The sequence below is a fragment of the Ascaphus truei genome, chromosome 7 (genome assembly GCF_040206685.1).
Source record: "Ascaphus truei isolate aAscTru1 chromosome 7, aAscTru1.hap1, whole genome shotgun sequence".
Classification (NCBI taxonomy): domain Eukaryota; kingdom Metazoa; phylum Chordata; class Amphibia; order Anura; family Ascaphidae; genus Ascaphus; species Ascaphus truei.
In genome coordinates, this window is record NC_134489.1 from 58,140,876 (window position 1) to 58,165,229 (window position 24,354).

Consider the following 24,354-nt stretch of genomic DNA (forward strand, 5'->3'; position numbering starts at 1 on the left):
TACATGATCCATAATATACTTGTATCCACTCGTACTGCTTCTGTATGTCTCCCAACTTACCACTTGCATTGTAGCCTTTTTGAGGCAGTGATTCCTTCCTCCTATTGTTTCACTCCTATGCCTGGTCCTTTTATCCTTGTCCTGTATCCACATTCCCCCGAACCCCTATTCTGCATACCTGATTGGTACTATATAATAGTAATTACAGAGGCACGGCAGCTCACTACATTGCAGGTCTTTGTAGCAGCCCTGGCATTAATATAAGCAGAAGTGTTTGACCCGAATCTACAATTAATGTACGGAGAAATATCAGAGGTTTGTCTTTAGCCAGACAATTTAATTGGAAGAAAATAGACCAAGGACTGCCACCTTTTAGCATGAGAGCAGGCAAGTGCCCTTTAGAACATGCATATAAATTAGACGGCTTGTGTATTCCTCCAGCAGAAAAGAAGCACAGGCTTGACAGTGCGATTCTCCAACTCCAACACTATCTTTCATTAAAATTCAAAGTGGCAGTGTTATTATACCAATGGCACTCTGCCCTGTAGCAATATTTTTCCATCTTCCCTCAGGTTCCTGGAGAATTTAATTTAACAGAGAAGTTGTTACTCTCTTTTACTGCGAGATTAGGGTAAACCCGGCTGCACTTACATCTCGGTTTGCTTTGTATATGGAGCCTGTGCTAGAAACAGTATGTTTTGGCAGGCACACAAAATGATGTCTCTTTGGGGGGTCTACTTAGAAACGTAGCTCATTTTTATAGGGGACCTAGATCGAATGTTTTTGCTCCACAATTGAAAAAATTGTTTCAATCTCAAATCCGTGTTTTTACAAACGTCTGGCTTTTTGTGTGTGGAAAGTATAAGGTTAGTCAGGGCGATGAGATGTTTGTCAAGGATATACTGTATTTGAAAAAAGTTGTTCATAGAGAGTCCCACACCGCAATTATATAACCCTTTCTCTGCCAGAGGGGCCCGCAACCCACTGCTTTGCTGAGTTCAAAGGAAATTGTACTAAAAAGGTGCAGCTAAACTTCCTCGGATATTGTTTTAGTCATTTGTTTTTATAACATATAAAGATTAATAAGTAACTTTAATAGTATGCATACCACAAGCAATCACTGACATTTTTATTCTGGTACTAAATCCATGAAAAATTCATTCTTTGCAGTTTTTTTTAAATTTTATGTTTGATAGACAGAATTAAAACTATACATAAACTATGCAATACATAACCTTTTTATGATTTGATTAATTAATTGACATGAAAGCCTCTACACATCTCAGAGCTGAAATGTAAATCATAGGACTGGAAAAATTCACAATGGCATGTGGTATGTAATAGGAAACGTATATATATATATATATACATAAGCTGTGTAGCACTGCTTCCCCCCTCACCCCCCGGGAGATCTTGCCTAGGCTACAGGTCCGTGTGGTCCTTTGTACCTGTTTGGCTCCAGGAGAGATGAGCTTCCGCGATGTTGTGGGGAACAGGACAGGCTTTTGGTGATCCTCCGGTTCTTCTCATAGATGTCAGTGCCTCCAGTCACAGTAGGCTCCAGCTTTCCCCGCCATGACAGTCTTTTCTCCCATACCTCTGCCCAATAGACCGCTACTCAGGCAGAAGTTTATAAAAGGGATCTTTATTGGTGCAGCCACTGCAGGTGGTATCACAGCGTTTGCATCATAGTGGTGTAGCTTTATTGTGCCTGATTCTTATTGATCTGTACTGTGTATCCTTATTTTCAGTCTGTTTTTATTATAGGTATAGGAGAGGTATGTGTGTTTTCATGTTTTTTTTAATGTAGATGTGTTTAATTAAAATATTCTTTTGATAATCTTTATTACATATCTGCTTTATTTTTGCAATATCTGAGTGTTTCTTATTGGGTTTCTTTTTCTTTGTGTATATATATTATTTTACCCATATCACCGCCAAATCTGGTTATGTTCTACAGGTATATTTCTATTGGCATAGAGGCTGCATTTATTTAACAGTGTTGATTGCGGTGTCAGTCTTTTGTGTGTGATTAAGTTATTGTGGGTAAAAAAAGTGACAAAAACCCTCCACAGTAAAGCAAATAGCAAATACATATATAAAACGGAAATAGCCGTGTTAGTCCAGTTACGATTGTGCAGAATAAATTAGTTCTTCAGAATTAGGTGATACCTTTTTTATTTGGGCTAACAATTTATGTCATAGGACAGCATATATACCCCAGCAACAACATAATGTATAGCAATTTATCATTTTTAAGCAAGCCCTATATAAGTTGTCACATCCAGCATTGAAAGGGTTATTGAAGGGGTTGCTGTAATCACTCTATTGTACAGCTGGGTGGTTTGAATCTAAATTTCAGTGACATATTTCTTTCCCAAAGGATGAAGCCAACAGAGATTAGCATCCAAAAGGAGCACAGTCCACTGCTGTGTTTACTCTAAATGCTCTCCACAGACAGAGCTACCAGTACTTATTTTATGCCCCACGGCTATTCAGAGACAGTGCTGAGCTGTAGTATATTATTAAGCAAAGTTAAATCATATCCCCACTAACCAGTGTTAAACGGGCTTCATTCTCATGCTGTTAATCCCTTCCAGGCCTGTTTTGTGAAATCAAGGGACGCGCTAACAGAAGAAGCTGCTCATGTCAACTGTGTGCTGCTCAAATAGTGATGTGCGCTCGGAAACCTAGAGAGACACAAAGTACTTTGGTGGTGGCCCCAGTCTAGGCTCCAGACGGGTATTTTCTAAACAGCTCCTTGAAATGAAAGTTTAATTTGGACAAGATCAGCTTTGGCCTTATGAGATCTTCTCCTCTGGTATTATTAAACACAATCCATTCTGAGTCAGGGATAAAGCTGTTCCCGACCAGACCGACAAGGAGTGAATACATATGTGAGGCCCCGATACATCACAGGCCAATCATTACAGGGGTAAAGTGCTGACTTAACTAGATAAAAAAAAGACACTGGGATAAATTCAGCACCTTCAATCTTTGTGATATTAAGACAGAAGGTCTATCTACAGCAGAAATATCTATACGTGCGAGAGCAGGATTCAGACTGAAAGGTCAATTCTGACTGCATATGCCAGGTATGGTCTGCTGTCAAAGTGGTATACAAAAAAACAGGCAGCTTCTGCACATATGAGCACGCGTGTTAAATGTGCTGTCATCTAACAACAATATAGCCGTGTGTGCGGCACGTTTTGGGGCTATACGTTTTTACACAGTGCCTCGTGTGTTCACAGCACTGTAGATACAAGAACTGAAATGCCATGTTGTTAAAGTACAGTAGGCACAGGGATATAAATGACATATCCATGGCGAAAAGAAGTTGGCACTGAGCCCCCTCACTCCAGAGACTAGTGACACAGCCAGATAGCTAAGTCTTAACCTTTCTACAGAGATGTCAAACCTCTGGGACCGAAATCAGTGAGGTTTGGGGAAAAGTACTGATTTTCATCAGTGGGGCCATTATAGGGTCAGTCCCACTTAGAGCCCTCCCTATCCCACTTGCCACTAAGGTTTTAAAAGCTTTACAAAAAGATATTAACAGCTTCATTTTGGGGAGAAAGAAGGCTAGAGTCAAACATATAATGGGGAGATCAGTTTCAGACGGGGGGCTCTCAGTACTCTGCCTGTGGACCTATCACAAAGCCACCTAGGTCTCCCAGTTATCAAAATGGCGCATCCTGCAAGGCTAAGCGTGGTGGGTGAGATTGAAAAGACTGTGTAGCGCCTTCGAATCTTGAAACAACGGAGTGGGCCCCCAAGGAATTACAACTACAAGATTTAAAGTCCGATCCAATAATTAGGCATAGTCTGTGGATCTAGGACCTTACATAAAATAAACATAAGCTTCAGAGCCCTATAACCAGCATGCAGCCATTTCTTGGCAATCTACTATTTATACCCGACCTACTGTACAAGCAATTTAAATGGTGGACTTGTCATAATGTTTTAAGAGCCAGAGATGTAATCAGTGGGAGTCAAATAAAATATATTCAAGATTTAAAAGAACTCTACAACATTCCTAACACTGATCTATTCAGATACACAGTTACACCACTTTACTACACAGTACTATAACAATAACATTGACAGTTCAAGTGTATATTTCAAATTGGTCTGTAGAACTCACCCATTTTGCAAAGGACTAATATCCTACCACTACAAACAAATGCTTTCACAGGAAACGGAAATCACGCGCAAACAGATGTTGCAATGGGAACGAGATCTCAATGAGACCCTTGATTGGGAAATCTGGCAGGATATCTGGGAGAGTGTATCCAAAGCCTCAATTATTACCCTTGCCAAGGAAAACGGCTATAAGCTACTGTATTATACCGTTGGTATCTTAATCAAAATGTGCATACAGTATATAACCTGAACTCGCCCTTATGTTTTCGGGGGTGTGTTCTGATAGGTACAATGATGCACATCTGGTGGGCCTGCCCGGAAGTGGCCTCCCTATGGTCAGAAGTTTACACGCTCATAAACTCAACTTTGACTGCCAATGTAAAACGGGACCAATCGAAAAAAAACCTGGAGAACTGAACAGAAGTTCATTGCACACATTTTCATCACCACAACGTTCTTGGAAGCAACATGCCCCCTCCCTCCTAGTGGTCAAGAACAAACTCTGGCACATAATGCTGTACGAAAAGATAACTAGTTTTCTAAATGGCTCTGTGGGCCGGTTTACTAGGATATAAGATCTATGGATAAGGAGAGGAAAAGATGGCGGCCCTGACAGGATGTTATTGACACACTGCATTTTTTTACCTCTCCTCATTTCTTTTAGGCAAGCTTGACCCCTCACAGGGTTATATATAAATGTGCTCCCTAGGCAAACCATATAATATGATAAAATATCATACAGCATGTGTATAGACCGGTGTGTTTTCTTCTCTCTCCTGTATATTCCTCTCTCTATCTTCTTGTTTTTGTTTAAGCTGTTTTTATATGTTTCCCCCATTCCGGCTTCTTTTTCTATACCCTAATGTAAACCAAAATCTCTATACAATATAAGTAAAAAGGGAGGCGCATGCGCAGCAGCTGAGTGAATGGGCGCTTCGTTCCTGAGCTCCGTTCCCACCGGCACTAATAAAGAGCATATTCAGCATAAAAAAACACATCCTCACTGTGGACACAGATAGCCACAGCCAGCGGAACCTCCCAGGATGACCACCAGATCACAATCCAAGAAATAATCCTCCGTTTTAGCAGATTACTTAAAAAAAAAAAAAATGGCGCGAGCGGGGGCTCTGACTCCGACGGAGAAAGATCGGATGACAGGAGCGCCAGAAGAGATCAGCACCTGGTGACTAGAAGTGACCTCAGGGAATTTTGTGGAGAAATTAAATCTTTCTTTCAAAAAGAGCTTGCTGAACTAAGAAAGGACATCACTAACATCGGGGACAGAACTGATAACATAGAAAAACGACTAGACTCAACCAACGACTAGAGCCTGCCAGTGCAAGAAAGAAAGTTACCTTGCATAGGACGTTGAGTTATACTTACAGACACATAGCTAGATAAGTAGGTGAGAGAAGTAGTATGCTGCATTAGTTGTTAATTCAATAGTGATAGAACAGAGACTGCACATTAGAGTTTTACTGTCCAGTACGGGTAGCCTGCGGTTCAGTGTGCCCATCTTATTTCTATGGGGGTCCTAGTACCTCACATAGACAAGGCTCAGACATAAGCTCATAAGGACATCCCAGGGGAGTGATCTACAGGTACCATGCTGGACCCAGTCATTAATGTGTTTGAGAATGTTTATTTTGTCATTGCGAAATGCTGTATTATGGTTTAATGCTAACGGTTTACAAGAGTGCCGGGGGTGGAGCACCTCGGCTGCTTGCCTGCACCTCGTGATGAGTGACAAAGTTTATCCATGCTAACGAACAAGACCCTTGGATTTCTGAGAACCGAGATCTCACGGATCGCTGGAAACCTCTTTTGGGTAGTCCGGTTGACAGACCCATCCCAAAGGCAAGAGAACCAGATTCATCCTTGACCAAATCTGGCTCTCCCAATTGGTTCCCTTTTTTGTTTTCCTCCCTCCTGCCTATCCTAAAGTTTGGTCCTCCCCCTAATGTTGGTCCCATGGGGATCGGGTTCAAATTCACAAAATATCACTTTCGGCACCTTCGGGTGGGGGGCTCCCTGTGTGGTCTAGGCTTTGAGCCTATATATGTCAGCAGTTGGTCAGAAAGGCTCAAATGTCGGTGACTGTACTCTCCCATAACCTGAAGGGCCTAAACAGCCCCAGTAAACGTTGTATAGATTACAAAAGAAAACACACAGATATAGTTATGCTCCAAGAGACACACTTCAGTAAAAAAAAGTTACCCTAAATATCTAGACAAAGATTTCAGATAATTCTTTCTATCCACCGATAACGACAAGAAAAGGGGAGTAGCGATACTCTTCCATAATAGATTCCCATTAGTGGTAGACCAGACTAGGAAAGATAGAGAGGGTAGGTACCTGATACTGGTGGGAATGGTCAATGGCCAACTTATAACAATAGTCACCATCTACGCCCCTTGTGCGCAAGACCCCTCTTTCTTCACGTTATTCTGTAATACGCTGAATAAGGTGGCAAAATGATTTATAATACTAGCAGGCAACTTTAATTTGGCCCTGAACCCAAGATTAGACAGATCAGGTCTCCACAAAGATAACAGCAGGGATAATTTAGCCACACTACTCAAAGGCCTGAGGGAAAACCAATTAGTGGAGGGAACTCCACCTATCCTAAGGGGATTACACCTTCTCGCACCCTCATACAAGCTATAGCAGAATCGATTACTTCTTTATATCAAGCAGACTGGTCCCGAAGATCTCACACGCTGGGATCCATGATATTTCATGGTCAGATCCATGCACCAATTGAGCTAAGGTGTGCCCAAATTAACCTAGACAGACCAGGAGCAAACTGGAAACTCAACAAATCTATCTTAAAAATACCAGAAATCCTTCAATCAGTTAGTGAAGAGATAGATCATTTTTTTAGATTAAATAACGGCCGCGTTGAATCCCAGACGACGTTAAGGGAAGCGCACAAGGCAACACCAAGAGGTTCACTGATCAGTAAAGAAAAGGTGAGAGGAGCTCAAAAATAGTCAGCCTACAGGCCAAACTGAAGGAGCTCTCCAATAAACATAAACGAGGGGTTAACCCAGAAACTCTTAAGGAACTAAAAGATACCAAAATTGAATAAAACTTGCTCCTAACCTCCCAGGCTGATAACTTTAACTGATAAGTTTTTTGAGAAAGCAAACAAGCCAGATACCCTGCTTGCAAAAAAACTGAGGAATAGACACCCACATTACAACATCCAGGCATTAAGACTAAAATTGGGGGCCACCACCCATAACCCAAAATGAACAGTGGAGGAATTTAAAAGATTCTACAAGGACCTCTATAATGGAGAGAAAGTGGCACATAGCGACAGCACAAAACGGGCTCTGAAAGATTTTCTGACAAGCTCAAACCTATCAAGATTGAACGGATTGGAGAGGGAGATATTGGAGAAACATTTCACATTAGAAGAACTGATCAAACACCTAAAGTCATTTAAGGCCCTGGGCCTGGATAGATTCTCCAACCTGTACATCAAGAAATGTATCAAACTGCTTGCCCCATGCCTTCTCCGGATGTTTAATGCAGTGTTAGCGGGGGCTTCAGTCCCGGAACACATGCTCTAGGCGTCCATCTCCTTAATCTATAAGCAGGGGAAAGACCCATTAGACTGTAAAAATTACAGACCAATCTCCCTAATAAATACAGACATCAAAATCTATGCTAAATTACTGGCCAGCAGATTAAGTGACATCCCACCTAGGCTAATCCAACCAGATCAAGTCGGATTTATAAAAGATCGACAAGCAGTAGATAACACATGACTAATCATTGATCTGATAGAGCTAGCCAATTAAAAAAAGATACAGGTGCTAAGTCTAGATGCAGAAAAGGCATTTGATAGGATTGACTGGCCATTCTTAAAAGCCACGCTTGGAGCATTTGGTTTTGGGGATAGAATATTGAAAGCAATCCTAGCACTGTATTCTGGTCTGGCAGCGAAGATAATTCATCAGGGTTTCCCATCAGATTTTTTTTTTTAAATCAAAAGTGGCACGAGGCAAGGTTGTCCCCTATCACCCCTCTTGTTTGCCTTGTGTATGGAGCCAATGGCGGCCCAAATATGTAATAATCAAGAAATATTGGGAATTGATATTAACCTTCAATCACACAAAGTTGCCCTATATGCAGATGACGTCTTTCTGACATTATCTAAACCCCTAACTTCCTTACCTAATCTGTTTGACTTGTTAGGGAAATTCAATAAAGTATCAGGCTTTAAGATTAACCAAACAAAATCAGAAGCGCTGAACATAATTCTACCAAAGGAGATGTAAAAATGAATAGCGATCAATTTTAATTTTAATTGGCAATATTGTGCTGGTATGTTTGTTACAGGCTTCAAATTACAAGGCTACATTGCTGCTTTAGTCATAATCACTCACAGCACCAATCCCACTTGCTAAATCTCCCCCTAACATGAAGCTAATGCATCATGGGGTTTGGCACTCCAAGGGCCCCATGACGTAATAGCTACTTCAAAGTTCCTGCTCGTTTTTCTAGGGAACATCGCGTTCAAAACGCGCACTGTAAGTGGAACAGAATTCGGAGGACTCAGTGACTGAGTGATCACGTGGGAGTTAGGGGGACCCCAGAGCTGAACTGGGTTTATTTCAGCTCTGGGGGCCCTCTGGTTCCTGAGATGATAAACGGGGAAACAAAATGGAGTACTCAACGTTACACAGGTGAATGATGTTGCGCCTTCCGATTGGCCCGCATGATGCGGGGGATTTCAACAACCAAGAATTACCAAGGGCACCTTTCCCAGTATGTATCTCGGTAACCACTGGGTCCCCAGAGCTGAAATGACTATGGTTCAGCTCTGGTGACTCCCCTGCTCCCTACCCATGTTAAAGAAAGGTATGCATTCAACTTGTAATGTACCTTTAATCATTTGTTTGTTTTTTTACAGCATTAGAATCGGGGGGACTTGCCAGTGTAGTTCCAAATGTTTTTTTGCTCCCTCCTGGCAAATCAAAAATGTCTGCCAAAGCTTGCGTATCCTGAGGGCCACTAGCAGGCTGCCACATTGTACTTTGCGGCTTCCAATAAGACTGCCTTTAAAATGCCCAGAGCAGCAGCAGATTTGAAAATTTGTGACATCCGCGGCGTCAGAAGGAGGACGGCAGGTAAGAAGGCGACCGCAATAGCTAAGTGATTTCCCACCAGGCCTAATAGTGCCGAGAGTGCGGCAAAAAATATAAAGGGCGAACATTTTTACCGTCCCCAAATTTTGACGCCCCCTAACGAGCCTAATGGAAAATCCAACACTGGCCGTGAGGAAACACTGGCAACTAAACCGGTAAGTATCTTGGGACCCTGGGAGGTAAAAAAAATTGGGTTCAGCTCCTGAATGCTGCAAAGAAAAGGATTCTAGCGGGATTGCTGATTTAAGTGCTCAAGATCAGGGGAAGCCAACTCCAGTCCTCAAGAGCTACCAACAGGTCACATTTTCAGGCTATCCCTGCTTCAGTACAGGCGGTGAAGTCATAATGACTGAGCTTCTTCTCATTGAGCCACCTCTGCTGAAGCAGGGATAGCCTGAAAACCTGACCGGTTGCTGGCTCTTGAGGACAGGAGTTGTCTACTCCTGCTCTAGATGCATGATGAATTATTTGCTGCAAAGCCTAAGGCTGAGTCCATAGAGACTTCAGCCGTGCAGAGGCGCGCGGGTGCTTTCCCTGGCCTTAGACCGCGCGCCGTCCGGGGGCGGGGCCTGTGACGTCACGGAGCTGGTTTGCCCTCATTGGGCGAACCGCTCACGTGACCGGCCCTGCGCTCCCATGAGCGCGAAAATCTAAACATTTTCTAAGACCTACGCTTACGCACGCTTGCGGAAGCGTGCGCGAGCCCCTGCTAAAGCCGCTCTCATTGCGGCTGCAGGGGCTCACTGCCGAGCAGCAGCGCACCTCAACACAGGTCAGCGCCTAAGCGCTGACCATGCCCGAGGCCTAAGAGAGCTGCAGGTGATAAAATAAACAGACCTCTCCTGCTACACCAAAAATAGAGAGAAAAGAAATCTAGTGAAAGGCTTCCATGAAACCAATAAACTAATTAAACTAAAGCAAAGCCAAGCAAGTGGCAGGGAACATACCAGTTCATGTAAAGAAACCATAATTGGGAAAATAAATTAGCCGGTTACCGTATTTACCCCGAGTGAACTCCGTTTAAGGACTAGAACAGTTAATGGAGATGTTTTGAATGTCAATTTTACATCAGAAAGGCACTTTTTTTTCTATTTGAGTTAATGAAAACAATTTGTCTTTGTTGCACTGCTCTCCTTGAAATTAATGACACTAATAAGTAACGCAGTGTAGCCGGGCCGGTGTGCTTTCTCTCTCCAAATCACTGAGGGCTTTTTTTTTTTGGCAGGGGGATACGTTGGTTTTCAGCTTTCACCATCCAAAAATAACACAGCAGTTCATAGTCTGTCCTTCCAATACTCAAATAATGTATGAGTATGGACATATATCATACTGCCATTTCAAGCAAAAAATAAACGGTGTCTTATAAATAACTTTTATATACCACTGATACTTAGTGCAGACGCGCTACATTTTGCACACAAAAATAGCTATGACTGTAGATCCTCTATTTGTGCTGGATGTAGGTACTGTACTGCCTATGAAAGTCCCCTAACGGAGGGGTTTTCAACTCCAGTCCTCAAGAGCCCTCAACAGGTTAGGTTTTCAAGATTTCGCTGTTTCAGCACAGGTGGCTCAAATCAGTGGCTCAGTCGAAGAGCCTGCTTCAGCACACATGGCTCAATCAGTGGCTCACTCGAAGAGCTTGCTTTAGCATAGGTGGCTCAATCAGTGGCTCAGTCGAAGAGCCTGCTTCAGCACACGTGGCTCAATCAGTGGCTCACTCGAAGAGCCTGCTTTAGCACAGGTGGCTCAATCAGTGGCTCAGTCGGAGAGCCTGCTTCAGCACACGTGGCTCAATCAGTAGCTCAGTCGAAGAGCCTGCTTCAGAAAAGGTGACTCAATCACTGGCTCCGTCAAAGCCTTTCCTTAAAACCTGACCTGTTGGGGAAAGGGGGTCTTGAAGATTGGAGAACCCCTGCCCTAACCTATGCAGCTTACCTCAAACAAACACTTTCAGTTTAAGTACAGAAGCCAAAAACATGTGTAACCCATATCCCGCCCCCCCAGACACATATGCTATATCTAGGGTGTGTGAGGGCTGGTTACACGTGCTTGAGTGGTGCGTACCTGCAGGTAACAGGAGGGCCTGAGCTTCCCGCGATGATGTTGGGGACACAGGACAAGGCTTCTGGGTTAGTTGCCTCATTCTTTAGTGGTGGTGCAGCGCCTCCATCCTCTATACCTTCCCAGGGATATGGGGTAGGACCCGTATAGAAGAAATAACCCTGGTCCCAGGGTGGATGCTCCAGAATCACACACAGTCTCTTTGGGTAAAATCAGCAAAGGTCTCTTTATTGACTCTAACTCGCACACAGCAGCCTTGGCAGCACACAGCAGCAGCAGCACACAAGACACTCCAAATGTGTACAGGTCTTCTCCTCTCCTTTCCTCCAAGATGCACTCCGACAGGATGGTCTGTGAGGGGCCTCAATACCCCAATGCCCACCTCAGAGGGTATCCTCTGGGTGGGGATAGATCTTCCCCATCACCCCCTCATCAGGGTGAGGGGCATTGGTCCACCTGAGCTCTGCTCACTCTCCAAATGTATAGGCCAGAGTTCTTCCTCTCTCTCCTGCTCCCAGGAGAGAGCTTGATCTACTTCTCTCCTCCAACTCCCAGGACAGAACTACAACTCCACAACTGGACTCTAGCTGGACTCTCAGGAACTCACAGGAACTGGCTCCTAAATAGAGTCAGCCCCACCTCTCATGATGTCAGCAGGACCTCCCCTCTGTCTCATGCCTGCAGCAGAGTCAGGGGCCTGCATCTATCACTCAAGGCAGGGCGTGAAGGCGGAAAACCCATGATTACTACTGGCGCCTGCCCTTAACAGGACTTACCACAGTAGGAGAAAGATATGTATAGCCCGTGCTGTTTACAGGGGGCTACACATGCAATGTACCTGCCTAATACAGTAGGTACAGGTGGGTATGTATAATAGCGCTGTATGTAGGAGATAGACATTCATAATGAATCAAAGAGTTTACAATCCAATTAAATGTTTGTGTCTAAGAACTTACTTTAGGTCACTGATAGCTGGAATATCTGTAAAACATTAACAGTAAATCACCATTTCATGACTATGCTATTGGCACAAGCGCAGAGTGTGTGTGCGCCAGCACCTTAGACTGCAGGCTGTTCTCTATATGGACTTTCTATTCAAATGCGACTGTATCTTATCTTTACATATCCATTTCCCTACTGCATCCAACCTACCATAAGTAAATGATAATACAATTGTTTCTCCCCTTTATGCCACCATCCTTCGAGTCACAGCAATCATTTTCCTGGTGTAGCTGTGATTAAGGCAGTGCGAGTGCCTTTTTAGCTGTCCTCTGTCACTGCCAGTTACTGTCTGATTTGACCATTGTGCACTTTGTCACAATAATATCCTGAGATCAGCTATAAGCGCTATAGAAAAACTCCATGCTGATCTACAAAGAGCAAAGTTTTTGTATTGTTACATTGTTGTTGTAATTGTGGCAGTTGAATCACATGGCTTCTGTACAAGGCATACAAGAAAAAAATATATAACAGGCTTTTTATGTGTAAATCTACCAAGTGCCCCAGTTTACCTGGGAAGAGAACAAATTGCTCAATGATAACTGCAGACAGTATGAAAAGCTTGTTATAAATCACCCAAACTGTTTCAGATGGCATTCTAAGAGCCACCCTCTTCTCTAATCCCTGCACCGTGCAGGCTAATGAAAACCTGCCTTCAAGACATTTGCTAGGACTATTTCTGTCGGTCACATTTCCGATGGCTCTAATATCTCTTACGTGAACGCATCCACATTTTATCACCAGTGTGGAAATCGCAAGTTTATGTGAATAAATGCTCACAAAGCATGAGAAGTAGGGGCCTATTCATTGAAAGTGCAAGAATGGATTATTTTAATTTTATTATTTTTTTTTAATGTAAATGGCAGTAACGCTAGAAAATACATCTCACCATATTCCTGAAAGAGCACTTGCAAGTAGAGGGGTGCAAGGTTTTGTTTTTTTGTACAAAAGGTGAATGTTTTCGTGAAAATAATAATTTAAAAAAAAACCCTCATTCTTTAAAAATACATAACATTTATGAAAATGTCGTGAAAACAGTAAAATGTTGCCGTTGTCATACAATGTTAAAAAAAAATTCAGGATAAGGGATGAAATTGTGCGTCCTTTTCATCACTAATAATTTTTTTAACATTGTTTTTAAATGAATTTGCCCCAACAAACAGACGAACTAAAACGCAACCAAATCGCATCTCTACACACAAGTCCAAACCTCTCAAGAAGCATTATTTTGAAAATTCTTTACAGTGAGAGATAATGTTGTATAAATCAGGGGTGCGCAAAGTTTTTAACTTGCGCCCCCCCCCCTGCCTCCTTATCTCCTGCCTTGCGCTCCCTCTCCTCCTCGGCTCCGGGATCAAATGACGTCACGGGGTCATGTGACGTCACGTTACCATGGCAGCATGACGGTACGTGACCCTAAATGACGCCGGTTAGCATGCTGACACGTCGTCGAAGATCAGGTGAGATTAGCTGCAGAGGCCTCACGCAGTACCCCCAGCACTTAATTTAAGTGCCTTGGGGGAGAGCGCAAAACCTCTGTAGCCACGCCCCCCTGGAAATTCCCCTGCCCCCCCTGGGGGCACGCCCCCCACTTTGCACATCGCTGATATAAATAATTGTTATTGAATACAGCGCTGTTAAAACTGGATTCTTAGCCACACAAACGGTTTTATTTCCGGGCGCTTTAATGAATATATAAACTCTTAGAACGATGTCAAAGCTGTGCTTAAAGTAGCAATACCCTCGTTTTTATATTGCAAGAAGTTATAAAGAATAGGCACAAGTGAGGAAAATAAGATTAAGGCCTTAATTACACCAAAAACGGCAGAGCTGCAAAGCGAACCGGTGACGTCATCGTAGCGACGTCGCCGTGCTACATGTGAACAGGCCAAAGAGATTTGTAGCGCTACTGCAGGGAGACATGGCCTGATTGGTTGGTTGATGATGCACTGTGATTGGCCATGCTAATCACGTGATGTGGCCGTCGTGTGTGAATAACAAAATCTCAAATCACTTGAGGAGACAAACGCTTTGCAGTACGTCGTGGCGCTTACGTCGCGCATGGTATGTACACTCGTATTGGTTTGGTTTACTTTGTTTTTTTCAGGCGTGCGCCATTGTGCGCGTTTTTTGGTACAATCACGGCCTAAGATTATAAAGTCTTGTAGGCAGATCTATTTATATATTGTATACAGGCGATCCTTGGTTATCCAACGTAATCTGTTCTGGAAAGTAGCGTTGGATAGTGAAAGTGTTGTAATGTGAGTCTCATGTTAATCAGCTGGTAAGTGTCGGGTAAGGCATTCTGGCGTCGGAAAACATCCCCATGGGATTGCGTTGTGACGCATCGGATATGCCGTCCTTCGTAAAGTGAAAGGGCGGATAACGAGGACCGCCTGTACACACGTGAGGACTATTTGTTATTTTCATATTTTCTGTAGGGTAATTTTCTTTTATTTTTCTTACATACTTGTGATCATGTACTCAGTGCTGTACTAAATGAGATACACCGACTCAACGTGGCAATAAAAGGTCAATACAAGGGCGAGTGCTATTTATATTAATGGAAACAATGTGAGGTGTGTTCCTGCCCTGAAGAGCTTACGAACTTGCACTGTACTATTGTGATTTTGTGACACAGAATATTCCGTTTGATGATTAGTGAGTGAGCATTCAAGCGTTATTTTTAGTATGTGTTTGCAAGTGGGCACCTTTCTGGAGTGGCAGACCCAGTAGTGAAGATGGCAGCAAATCAGCAGCAGAAGGGAACTGAAACAGAACGCTACAGGTTTTCTCATTTAGACGCCAGAAATCTGTTCCACACCAATTGACGTGTACAGTCCATGTGAGGTGCAAATGGCGAAGGAATACAGCTCCCTTCTTTGCTGGCAAAATCCCAAAGAACATGCCAGTCACAGTGCCAGCCACAACATAGCTGCTCCTCACCCAGCTGTTAGAGCCCGACGGCACTGCAGGGTACTTACTATTACTTCTTTCCTATTTTACAAACCTAATGCATTGTTTCGTGTGGAAATAATAAAATATGTATTTTTAGGGTCTCCCATTTCTGCTCTTGCTGCTTAACCCCTTTTGTGCCAAAGCCACCCGTCTAGTTCTGAATTAGTTAAGTATAGTAGAAACGTTGTGAAATTGATGCCAAACAAAAGGACTTTTTATCTTTCTAGGATTGACATATAAATCCCTAGAGTGCTGGAGAACCATATAACCCAATACATGGCAGGCCTTTTCAGCACTGGAAGAGTTAAAGGAACCATGTCACACATCGCACTATAATGTGTCCTCACCTTCACATTTCTTATCATAGGGCTATATCTACCATGCTGTGCTAAGCTGTAAGGCTACGGTCCCAGTCCTCCCTGCTGCACGCGTGCCTGGCGGCGCGTGCAGAGACTACAGCCGCGATCGGCGGTCTGTAGGGGAGCTCTAGGTGAGTGTGGGGGGCGGGGCCATGATGGGGGGCACAGCCATGATAGGGCATATCTGCCCTGCCATTGGCAGCGCGCCAACCACGTGACCGTGTCACGGCACAGGAAGACAACATTCTTGTCTTCTCTGCCAGCGTACTCGACACAGCGTTTTGCGCGCCCACACACACACAGCCACTGGGGTCTGCCCCATAGAGGGCTGTGCTGTGCTTTGTGACGCGCGCGCCACTCTGACTACCGGAGACTCAGCTTAATGCATTTTATGGTGCGTTCAAGTTAATAGGAGGACACTACAATCCATGCAAGTCAATAGGATGTAAGGTGTCTTCTAGCTCCGACGGAAGGTGCCTTATTGCAGGGGTGCACAAACTGGGGAGTGCAACGCTTACAGAGGCCCTATGCTCTTCCCCACATTTAAATGAAATGCCGGGGGAGTGAGTGAGGCCTCTGTATATCCCTTACCTGCTCTCCGGCGGCTTCTGGCAACGTGTTGCCATGGCAATGCAACGTCATTTGAGGCTGCGTGGTCACGACATGGTGACGTCAGAAAACGCTGGAGAAAAGGTAAAGGGGGGGGGGGAAGCAGGGGGGAGAGCAGGCAGGGTGTCACAGACAAAAAAGGTTGCTCAACCCTGTCTTACTGTATGGCCATTAGGACTACTGCTCCTAAAACGAAGACTCTGTTTTATACCTTGCATTGCAACATGGGTTAGACAGCGAACACTTTAAGAATTACTTTCTTTTTCTGTAGTTATAACAAAACCTTTAAAAACAAGGAGAGGTAAAAGAGATCAATAATAAAAAAATAAAATTAAACTAATATGACCCTAGTTAACACCACCTGTCCTACAATAAGCCAAACCTTCAAAACAAGATTTTAAAATGTTAACCTGCTCATCTCTTTCCAACCTCCTGGTCCCCAGCACAATGCTTCTTCTGTGTATTTAAGTTGCTAAAGAAATCAGGTGTCCAGAGGTTCCCTTGTGATGTCAATGGGTTCTCCATCCTAGATTTGCCCAGTCACAATACCAAGAGAGACTGCAGAATATTACAACTCCTCATTAATCCCACTTGAGTCTCTGCTTCTTTTGCAACAGTAGAAATCAGTCTTCTTCCCCACAATCTGTTCAACTACAGCACTGACAATGAAGATAGGTTTGTACTGTTTCCAATGAAGCAGAGACCACAGGGATTACCAGGGAAGCCCAATGCAGCCCGGCCTCCCTACATTTGCAGTATCACAAATATAAACTCACAATGAATGCAAACTCCAACACACAATATCATATACAGTATATCTGAGCCTGCAGGGATTGTGTGTGTATGTGTGTGTGTGTGTGTGTGTGTGTGTGTGTGTGTGTGTGTGTGTGTGTATATTTCTAAATGGTCAACAGGTAACAGTTGTTTGGAGGTGAGTGACCCCTCCACCCTGGTGGAGGGGCTGAAGGCGCTTTGGCCATAGGGTTGTACTAAATGACCCTTACTTACGAGAAGACAAACTGTTAAGTATTTAAGTATATATTTTTAGTCATATTGAATGAAGCATTGGAAATGTTTGTCTTTTGTCGTATCACAAATATAAAACACTGTTTATTTAATGATTAAATTACTGTTCCTCCATAAGCACCGCAAACATTTTGAAGCTTACACTTTAAAGCGTAAATCCAAGCGGGCAATACTTCAAAAAAAAAAAAAAATTTAACATAGGATCAAAGCAGGGGTTCTCTGGTGTTGAACCACATTAATTTCAGCTGTGGGGACCCCCTGTTTCTGGAGATACTGACCTCCAAAGGGGTGTGCCAGTAGCCACTCCGCTAGCAGGGTTCACGTAATGGCATGACGCGGGAGCTATAAACTTTGATGAAATACCGGCACCCTCTTTGGAGGTCTGAATCTCGGGAAGCAGGGGGTTCCCGGGAACTGAAATTAACGGGGTTCAGCTCCAGAGACACCCTGCTTCAATCCTATGTAAAAAATGTTTTTTTTTAAATAAAGCATGAATTGCTCCATGAAAGGAGCAAATCCCTCCTAGGTTCAAAGTGAACTAATTCCAGTGACATGTTTAAGGGGTCACTGTGTGTTCAGTAAGTGGTTGTACAGCCAGTCTCCCCTTCCTCTCCACGGCTTTATTGGCTCCCTGATAAGGACAGGGTGGAAGAAGGGTAAACATTACACTTGATTGACAAACACTTCACCATTCAGAGGCCCCTAAGAAATTCAACTGGTCGATTATGTGGGATTGCACCTTTAAAAGGGGAGCAAGCTGCTCAAGGTCACCAGGAAGCAAACTGGGTTCACCAGCTTCAAAGGCATTGTCCTTAACATCAAGTTGCACAATCAACTTAGAACTGTAACGTTGCCAACCTTTATAGGAACATAACCCACGGAAGTGGCCAACATAATTACACCCGTTATCGTGCGCTCCAGCACTAAATCACACAATTTGATTTTGCAACTCACGGCTCCATTCAATTAAATTGCAAATCGCACAACAATTAGTTAAACGAGTCACACCAGCAATAACTTGATGTCTGTAAGCACAAAAAGCACTGTAGCATTTGTCACAAGTTTGTGCCCAAGCTTTATATTGCTTACCGCATTTCCCCAATCGTTCCCCCACTAATCCAAATTTGACAGATATTAGCCCCAAGGATCAAAACCCAGAGATGTTGGTGTTCTAGGCCAGAAAATAGCAATTAATGGGAAAGGTACATATTAGTGAGAAACTACCAAAGTCAACGAGACTGCTCATGTGAAAAAACAATGAGACTGTCCACAAATGAGTGAGAAGGACAGAAAATAAGTGAGTGTGCACAGGTCTGCAGTTGTGCACCTCCGTAGTACCTGGGTAAGGATGCATACTGCCTCTCCATCCCATCAAAGCGCAGGTTTCGAAGTCCCTCGGGGCCTCTTGCAGACACCTGGAAATCAGAAGGAAAAAAAAAAGATATTGGAATTAATGTATACAGACCAGTCACTGACAGATTATCTCAAGATGTCAACCTGGTCTAAAATGAATGTGTCAGGGAGAATTCACCCAGGCCAAATCACTTGTACAATACAGAATAACACGGTGTTGCCGGGTCCCTAGAAATGACTTGCTATTAGGGTTCTCAGAGCAGGGACATTACTCAGCTGAGTGACGCCAATGCTGGTAGATCAATGCAGCAATTTAAACTTCTTTTTTTTTTTTTTTACCAGCGTGAACTTGATGAAATGAAGTGCACACAAAGGTGAAGGCCTAATAGCACGGCAGAAGCTATTAGAGAGAAAGCAGGTACCGGGCTTTACTGCACTACCCTGCCAATGCAGCTCAATCCTGACCTGCATTACCACTCCTAGTATTGCTTTCTCTGCCCACACACACACACACTTTGAAGAATTTCACCGAAGAAATCTAAAAGGGAACAATATAGGCACAAATGAGATGTAGGGTCTATGAGTGAAAAAACACAACATATTGCAATAGTCTTCAAAAGAATATGGGTGAGATTAAAAAAAATAGCTAATACACTCACAAGCGTAGTAAGTGTTCAGGCTCCCCCATATTCCTTTGAAGACTGTATTGCACTATGCTGTGTTTTTTTCTCATTCTATAGTATATAGAATCTACACCCTTTGAAATATTGAGTCCCAGGTCTAGTTTGGAAGTATTGCAAAGACGTCTTGGGAAGTCTTTTTACATCTCTCTCTGGGTTGTACAGTATAACCTTTTCTCTGTTGTGGAATTGTAATATTCGGTGTGACGTCACATGCGCAGATATTCTTTGTTTTACCCATGACATATAGGCCTATATTTACTAAGTGGTGCTTTGCCATAAGACACCTCCCGGCGCTGGAAGATACATTACTGCCCATTCAGGAAAATGGGTCAGTTTCTGAGTACATCTGAAAAAGTCACTAAAGTGCGATAGCCACTCGTAAATGGCTTTTCACTTGAATTGCTGCCCCTAATAATATTTATTTTTATATATATATATATATATATATATATATAGGGAACCATGTTAAAAATGGTTAGTGAGGCAAAAAGTGGCACTGTGTGCTCATTTGCATGTCATTTCCCAGAATCCCTTGCTGCAGTGGAAGTGCTGTATGCTGGGTGATAATGGGGAAAGGCGGGGTTGCAGACCTGCCTAAGACATGCAGATGGGCATACAGCTATATTTGCATATATATATATATATATATATATATATATATATATATATATATATATATATATATTTGTATAGTGCTGGCAGTGCATTGGGAGATAAACATAATTTATTAAATGGTGCTGCATAGTAAGTAGTCTTAAGGTTTCGTAAATATGACTTGCCCAAGGTCACAAGGAGAACGGTCACTGGGATTTGAACCGGCTTCACACACTTCAAAGAGTCCCTAACACTAGGTGACTCTCTCTGCCATAGGCACAATTGGATATTGGGCAATATTTACTGAGTGTGTTACTCTATATTAGGGGTGTGCAAACTGGGCTGAGACGGCTTCTGGAGACGCGTCGCCATGGCAACGCGCCATCAAATGACGCCTCGGGGTCATGTGACATCTGTGTCATGACGCCGGAGTCAAGTTAAGAGGCGTAGGGGGGTGCACGCAGGGAGGGAGACAGCTGGCAGGGGGGCGCAGGGGAAAAACGATTGCACTCCCCTGCTCTATATGACACCTGGCACTGGAAGATACGTTCTGGCAAATTCAAATGAATGATCTGGAAGATGTTTTATGCATCACATAGTAAATATGATCCATGGGCCCTTATTCTATAAAGTGTGAGAGTGCCGATCCGGTGCTATAATACTGAAAGTCCCACTCACTTCAATGGAGCTTTCTGTGCCATAGAACCGGATAAGCACTCTCCCACTGTCTAAAATAAGGGTCATAGGGCCACATGCATAAAGCGCCAGTATGGTTTATCACACCCGTCCCGGTGTTAACTCCCACTCAATAACCCGTACTGACATGATATGCCCCATAGTCTCTACAGTAGGACTGCCATTATCACTCATGAATGGCTACTTATGTATTGTTTTATGGGCCATATATAATCCTATTGCACCTTAATGAATAAAGCACAATCAGTTTCTGCTATGAATAACTTTCTGTACATCAGATATAATGGTTATGTGAGTTGCAAACTCACAACACTCGTTGTGAGACAGTTTATCTTTAACTAGAACATTGCGCTAGAGCAGGGAAGCGCAAACTTTTTTCCCTGCGCCCCCCTGTCGGCAGTTCCCCTCTCTCCGTGCCCCCCCCCCTCTCTCACCTTTGCTCCGTCGGCGGCATGCCGGCACGTTGCCATGGCAACGTGACGTCACATGACCTCACGGCGTCGTTTCCATGGCGACGCATGTAAGAAGCCGCCGGAGCCAAGGTAAATGAGGTTTACAGAGGCCTTCGTCACTTCCCCGGCACTTTATTTTACGTGCTTTCGGGAAGCGCGGGGCCTCTGTAAACCCTGCGCCCTCCGCAGTCAGTCTTGCGCCCCCCAGTTTGCGCACCTCTGCTCTAGAGAGGAAAGTATTGTATCTTAACCACAGAGCCACTCAAATTACAGCAGCAGACCTCCCAAAAAAAACCATAAACTACATGGCTGTAAACTGGAACAGGTGTTTATTATTGGGGTAATTAATGCAGATGACCTAAATAACAGACACACTAACAGAAAGCAAGACATTATCTCTCACTAATTTTCTACGTGTCACTGCAGAGATGTCAATGAGATTTTCAGGTTCAGGACCAAAAATGCCAATTTAATAAAAATGTGCTGATTGTGATCAGTGAGATTCCATTGAAGTCTAAGTGAGCACACGCTAAAAATCAGCAAGACGGATTTCCAAATCAGTGAGACTTTATATGTCTATCTCTGTTTGGAATCTGTGTCACTCAGCGGTCTGCATAGATTTGAATGGGTGCAATTGATGATGTTGCAGCTTCCTATTGGTGTGAGAATTAGCAGCCATTTTTTTTATGTGGAGGGAGATTTAAACCCGGTAACTTCACTGATAAGTATCTCTGGAAGAGAGGGGGTTTCCCAGAGCTGAAAATTGTGGGGTTCAGCTCTTGGGGATCCCCATCCTGTAAAAGAAATGCGGGGTAGAAAAAATGAGTAGGGAGAATTGCTGCTTTAAAATGCCTTTTTTGTAGTCCAGAACAACCCAAATCTCACTGACTTTAATCCTTAGCCGTTGACATTTCTGCAACCCCACAGTTCAATTTCCTGAACTGAAAATCTGCCAGCAAAACAATCCAAAAACTCCCTTAAATAACACAACAGTGTTATTTAATCTCCAGAGATGAAACAGACTGCGAGAAAGGGATGTCAGGGTGAAAGCACTTTAGCTATTAACACTCAGCTAGAATACCAGGTCTGCACTCCGGTTTGTTTTCCAGGCGGTAACCTTCGCTGGCGGATGCATAAAGCGCTATGAAAAGGCTCACACAGGGAGGGCAAACAGCACAAGTCGAGATGCTTTTAGGCCACTTGCAGCTCTGTTCCCGATTTCACCTGCACAACTAGAGCTGAAGCATTGAGTGCCTAGTTAAAAAGAGGCTATTAGTCTTTTTTTTTTTCCCCGGTAAAAGCAGAAGTCTAGCTGAGGCTCTTTCAGTGATGTCTGCATTAAGAAATGTTCCGAAATCCCGGGGTTTCTAGAACCAGCAGCTATTGTACGGAAATACGCTAAGAGGTCTTTCAGCCTCCTCCCCTTCCCTAGATGAAAGCACAGTCCCCACTTAGCAAAGTATACAGAAGGTTCATTTTAGTAAAAGTACTCAAACTTACCAAAGTAACTACCTTTCTAAAGGTTGGTTTCTAATTAAGATGGCCGTAATAGCTTTTTATATGTAGGCATGAAAGCCATACTCCGATGGCCTCACTGAAGAGACTGCTATGTATTAAATTTGTTTGAAAGCACGAGTAACATTGAATGGAGCTTTTACAAAGACTGATTCAACAAGCTCTCTACCAATGTGAGACTAGGAAAAAGAGAACAAACGGTTATTTAGAAAATCAACATACTTTTCCCACTCCACTGGACAAGACGCACTGAGGCTGAGCTCATGCCTACTACCCGACGTTGCATGTGCGCGCCCGCCGTTGCGCGCCTCTGTCTGCCGGGCGATGTGTGAACATCCCCAGGAGACAGAATGAACCGACATTAGGCGGGACAGGGGAAGACGTCATCCTCTTTTTAGAAAAAAAGAAGATGGAGCTTTCATTCATTGGCTGGCGAAGTACACGTGACGCTGCTGGCGCACGAAATCACAAATTCAGTTGTCTCCCTGAGTTGCAGCAGCGTCAACAATGTACTTCGCCGCTGGGAGTAGTTTCAAGTCTGAAAACTCCCATTGGCAAATATGCAAGAGTGACCTAGTTATACACACACACACACACACACGCACACACACACACACACGCACACGCACACACACGCACACACACGCACACACACGCACACACACGCACATGTTTGGAAGGTTTTGTACGGAGTTTGAATTTAGGAGCAGTTCCTCCTACTATATATATATATTTTTTGACAGGGTGGGAACCGCTGGTCCCCTTTATCCATACGCAACTATTTCCAGTTCCAGAGATACTTACCAGTGAAGTTACCAGGTTTAAATCTCCCACATGGGAAACAAAATGGCTGCCAAATATCAGGCCAATATAAAATTGCACCAGCATCCGTCGTGGCTTCCTACTGGACGGCCATGTAAATCCTCTTTAAAAAAAAAATCAGGAAATAATCCTGGTAAACTAAACCAATAAGGATCTCAGGAAACAGGGGGTCCCCAGAGCTGAAAATAGTGCGATTAAGCTCTCCGGGCCCCCTTGTACCAATCCTGTGGAAAGAAATGGAGGTTAGTTAGGGTGGATTTGTATGTTAAATAAACATACTAAACAGCAGCAGTTAAACTGCAAATCTGTTCACTCCCTTTTGTCTGGTGCCAGTGTTCAACAAGAGGTTGTGCTGGTAAAACTCCACACACCCCTTGCTCTTACTTTTATTGGTCCTCTCATAAGGACAAAGTTGGATAAGGGCACAGAAAACACTTGACTAACAACCCCTACCCCATTCAGAGGCCCCAAAGAAATGAGAAATGGGGCTCAATTTCCAACAAATGCAACTTGGCCAAATCTTTGCTTTAAGCACGGTTACATTTTATTGGCTACGCTATTTTGTTTGTCAAATTCTTTACAAAAGGCTGGATTTTTAGGCCCTCTAGCAGGGATTGCACCTTCGTGGGGATAATGATGGGATGGGAAGGTGTTTTTTTAGAGCATGCCTTTGATGGACTCAATCAGCCAAATATAATATATTCCGAGGTTTAACTCGCACACATAGGACAGCTGCTACAGGATCCAGCACCTGCTCTGTCAAAACAGGCCCAAATATAGACACACGGCAAATACCGATTGTCAGTGGGCATTATTTGTCATTTGCCTTCTGTTGTTTTGTGTAACGTCGTGTCTACATGCCACTAAAAAAAACAAAAACGTATTGGTAAACAGGAGAGCTGCTGAAGTGTGCATGCAGGCC

At 43.6% G+C, this 24,354-nt stretch overlaps 1 protein-coding gene across 2 annotated transcripts in view; it reads right to left on the reverse strand.

Annotated features, from left to right (window-relative positions):
• Positions 1-24,354, reverse strand: part of PARD3B (par-3 family cell polarity regulator beta) — a 774,037-nt gene that overhangs the window by 50,984 nt on the left and 698,699 nt on the right. For both annotated transcript variants that reach the window (XM_075608550.1, XM_075608549.1), the window contains one exon: positions 18,656-18,732. In XM_075608550.1, coding sequence (XP_075464665.1) covers positions 18,656-18,732 — 77 coding nt within the window. The remainder of the gene's footprint in view (positions 1-18,655; positions 18,733-24,354) is intronic.